The 4,114-nt window shown below is 48.8% G+C and overlaps 1 protein-coding gene across 1 annotated transcript in view; it reads right to left on the bottom strand.

Annotated features, from left to right (window-relative positions):
* The window catches only part of LOC310775265 (hexokinase-1-like), an 80,568-nt gene extending 78,560 nt beyond the window's left edge, over positions 1–2,008 (bottom strand). The window contains exon 1 of the mRNA XM_083635395.1: positions 1,871–2,008. Coding sequence (XP_083491521.1) covers positions 1,871–1,933 — 63 coding nt within the window. The 5' untranslated portion in view covers positions 1,934–2,008. The remainder of the gene's footprint in view (positions 1–1,870) is intronic.
* Positions 2,009–4,114: the final 2,106 nt, after the last annotated feature.

Genomic DNA, 4,114 nt, shown 5'->3' with positions numbered 1-4,114 from the left:
AGTATATTAGTTGCCACGCCGGTAGCAACTAACGGGGTTCCGAATAAACAAACAAACAAACAAACAAACAAACATATCCTTCCAAAATGTAATGTCTCTTAAAAATAGCAGCTGATCTGCACAGTGTTACTGTACGTGGCTGGTGCTGAGCCAAAGGCCTCGGTGCTCTGTCTGTGTGTCAGGTGGTTAGAGTGATGGATGCATAGATACAAAGGCATTATTCCTCCTTAGGTAACACTTTAGTTTCAGGAACGTATTAAACTTGGTTTTATCATCTCCCTTAATAATATGTGATACTCACACCTTATAAGTCACATAATTTATAACATGCATATATTATATGCATGTTATAAAGCAACACAATGTGCTTCACAAGGCAAACAGCAATACATGTATTGTAATTTATATTACAATAAAATACAAACATGCATCATACTTAAAAAAACAATACATACATACATACATACATACATACATACATACACACACATGCACACTTGCGGAGGACAAATTCAACGAATGAATAGTTAGTAATTTAAATGTTAAAGTGTTACCACTCCTTTTGTTGACGGGTGTAACAATACACATATTCATACTGACTTGTTTACGAGGCTTTAGGGTCAGTAGTACGCATTGCAAAATGAACAAATCTTTCACTGCTGGACTGTGCAAGTCTTCTACAAGGGTATCATCATAAACTGAAACTGAGACCAAAAAATAATAATAATAATAATAATAATAATAATAATAATAAAGTTGTAAAAAAACATTGTCCTAAATTGATTTTTTTCTCTCTAAACTAGACTGTGTAAAATACATAAGTAAAATAAATACAAATTATTTACACATTTTAAAAACAAGGGAATGTCTCTGGCATTTCCAGTGTCGCGCTATTTAATAAGAGGATTTTTGCGACAGTCTGAAAAAACGCATTGCAACGGCCATCTTTGAATAATGACCACAATAATAATGAGAGAACGTATTTGTGTAAGTTATTTGGACAACTGCTGTACTGCGACCGCATCTCTTAATATAGCGTTAAGCGGGCCAATCTGGGATTCCTTTCCATTCAAGGAACCTCTGTGTGATTGGTTCCAGTGGTGCCCCGGAGCGCACGGCGTGCGCACACTGCACTGTGATGTCACGCGTGCGCACACTGCACTAGTGATGTCACGCGTTGCATCACCCATCCAATCTCCCACTCCATCAGCCTGAAGCCCCCTACACGGGGCCGCGTCTGTTTCGCTAACGAGTTTATGCTGTCATCACCGGCGCTAACGAGCTGATTGGGGGGGGGGGGGGGGGGGGGGGGGGGGGCGCGGAAGGGCGGGGGGGGGGTAGGTGGGGTTGGACAGTGTAACAGTTTGTGCAGTGTGATGAGGCGAGGAGAGACAGGAGAGAGAGAGACGGGATGAGTGAGAGAGTGGAGCGAGAGAGAGAGGAGGGAGGAGGACACGCAGCTCACGCGGACACCTGTCTGCTTCGGACGCCCCGGAAACGCTGCCTAAAACGAGGGTCTGTCTGCTGCGCCGGGCCCCCTGGCCACGCAGCCCTTCTCAAGGACATCCACCGCTGAAGCTCCGCTCCCCAAAACAGAAGCAAGCCTCGGGCAGAGAGAGAGCAACAGCATCGCATTCAAATAACAGCTCAGCATGCCTTCCATCTGATCATCTAACCCCCTCGCTGCCCGGATGCTGCATCCTCCTCTGCCAGCCTGATCCGCCCCCGCGGGCCATCATGTAACACCGTCACACAGCCACCATCGACCGGCCTCCATGGCTGTCCTCTGTCCTCTGTCCTCTGTCCTCTGTCCTCTGTCCTCTGGACCGTTACACAACCCCCCAGTGCCCGGACCCGGCTCTCCACTCACCTTTTTGAGTTGATCATCCTTCAACTCGGTGAAGTAGTAGGCCAGGAGCTGAGCGGCTATCATCCTGCCTGCCTGCACGTCCGCCAGGCGCTGTCAGCGAGGAGCCAGGCTGTCAAGGGAGTCCCGTCCGCTCTCTGCTGCCCCCACGGCCGGTCCCTTTATCCTGGGAGAAAGCAGGCCTGTAAAGCTGCCTCTTTCAAGACGAGCTGAAAAAAGTCTGGCTGCTGCTAGTCACACATACACACACACTCACACTTACACACTCTCTCTCTCTCTCTCTCTCTCACACACACACACACACACGCACACGCACACGCACACACTCACAGGGAGAGAGGGGGAGAGGCAGGGTCTGAGCGAGTCTCCTCCTCTGTGCTCCTAGCTCCCCGTTAGCTCCGGGTAGATGCAGCAGCTCTGCACTGGAATGGTGGCTTGCTTTGCCCTGCCCCCCACCGTGCGCTCCGATTGGCTGAGCCGCCGGCTGCCAAGAGAGGGAGGGGGAGAAGAAGGGAGGGGCAGGGGACAGAGGGAGATAAAGCAGGAAGCTGCCTGCGCTGATAACACGCCCCTCTGCTCCGTGACTCCCCGACACGTCGCACACGCTTCCACGGCACCCAGGGGTGTATGTGCAGGGAGGGGGGGGGGGGGGGGGGGCAGTCACATGATGATGTCATCATGCCTCTCCCTACTGCATCACTATCAGCATCTGTGACAGGCAGATGAGTGACTGAAGGCCAGCAGATGCAAGCTGAAGAGCCTCCGCCCGTTCCTCCCGCAGCTCTGCAGAGATGAGGCAGCAGACTAGAAGCTAGAGGAGAGGAGAGGAGAGGAGAGGAGAGGAGGAGAGGAGAGGAGAGGAGGAGATGAGAGGAGAGGAGAGGGGGAGAGGAGGAGAGGAGAAGAGAGGAGGAGAGGAGAGGAGGAGAAGAGAGGAGAGGAGTGGAGGAGAGAGAGGAGAGGAGGAGAGGAGAGGAGAAGAGGAGAGGAGAGGAGGAGAGAGAGGAGAGGAGAGGAGAGGAGTGGAGGAGAGAAGAGGAGAGGAGAGGAGGAGAGGAGGAGAGGAGAGGAGAGGAGGAGAGCAGAGGAGAGGAGAGGAGGAGGAGGAGGAGAGGAGGAGAGGAGAGGAGAGGAGGAGAGCAGCAGAGGAGGAGAGCAGATGATAAAAGAGTGCTACCCTGCACCTCCTCACTGCCTGGTTCCAGAATACAGTGAGGTGGACGTTAAAAGTCCGCCAGCTTCTTTACAACACAATGACAGGATGAGAGACTGGGATGGAAGTGAACAACCTGCCAGCTTCTTTACAACACAATGACAGGATGAGAGACTGGGATGGAAGTGAACAACCCGACAATGAGTTTAATGCTGCAAGGTCTCGTGGGTAAATTTGGCCGTGTCATGCGGCCTTTCATCTGTGTGAATGATGTGGTCGTGGTGGAAAGTTCATAAGGTTCATGTATTTGTAGAGTGTCAGAATCCTTATGCTGTTGAATACTATGCAAAATATGAATATACATGTGCATCAAGGAGACAAGTATTCCTCTCTCCTGTCAAATGTTACTTTTTGCAGACGTGCGTGTCACTCTGCTAGAGTCTGTGTCTCCATGATAAAACCCCCAAATCAGTGATTCTGTGATCTGTTGCTCCTTTAGAGACGACGGGAGAATTGTCTTCTTCTGTCTGGAGGAAAGTCTGAAAATCACTTCTACTAGTAGCTGAGCACATATAGAAACGCCGGCAAAGATTCTGACAATATATCAAAAATATAATTCTATATATCGTCAAAATTGGCAAAAATGCCAATAAAAAATAGGTTCACTTTTCCTCGGACCGGATTTTAACAGCAGCATTATTAATTACGCTTTTCCGCCTTGTAGCCCTCAAATCCTATTTGTCTTAATTAACCCATTGATACCTGATGCAGCATTTGTGTGTGTATCCCTTTAAGACCGCGAATCGCGGGTTCAATTCACAAATGAGGGGTATACACACGCAAATGCTGCATTAGGTATCAATGGGTTAAAACAAGAGAACAATTCTGCCAAAGGGGGTAAAATAACTAACTCCACTGTACTAACTAACTAACTGACTTACTAACTAACTAACTACTCCACTGTAGTTTTCAGGAATTTTCTAGAAATCAAGCGTCAGTTTCTTGAAACGAGTCAGAAAAGGGCGGAGCACTGCACTACCATCATGAAAACCACACTTGGTTCTATCAAATTGATTTGCACGGGAAACAAGGGA

The sequence above is a fragment of the Poromitra crassiceps genome (genome assembly GCF_964638095.1).
Source record: "Poromitra crassiceps genome assembly, chromosome: 4".
NCBI classification, from domain to species: domain Eukaryota; kingdom Metazoa; phylum Chordata; class Actinopteri; order Beryciformes; family Melamphaidae; genus Poromitra; species Poromitra crassiceps.
Note: the sequence above shows the minus strand (reverse complement) of the source record. Positions and strands in the feature narration are given on the sequence as shown.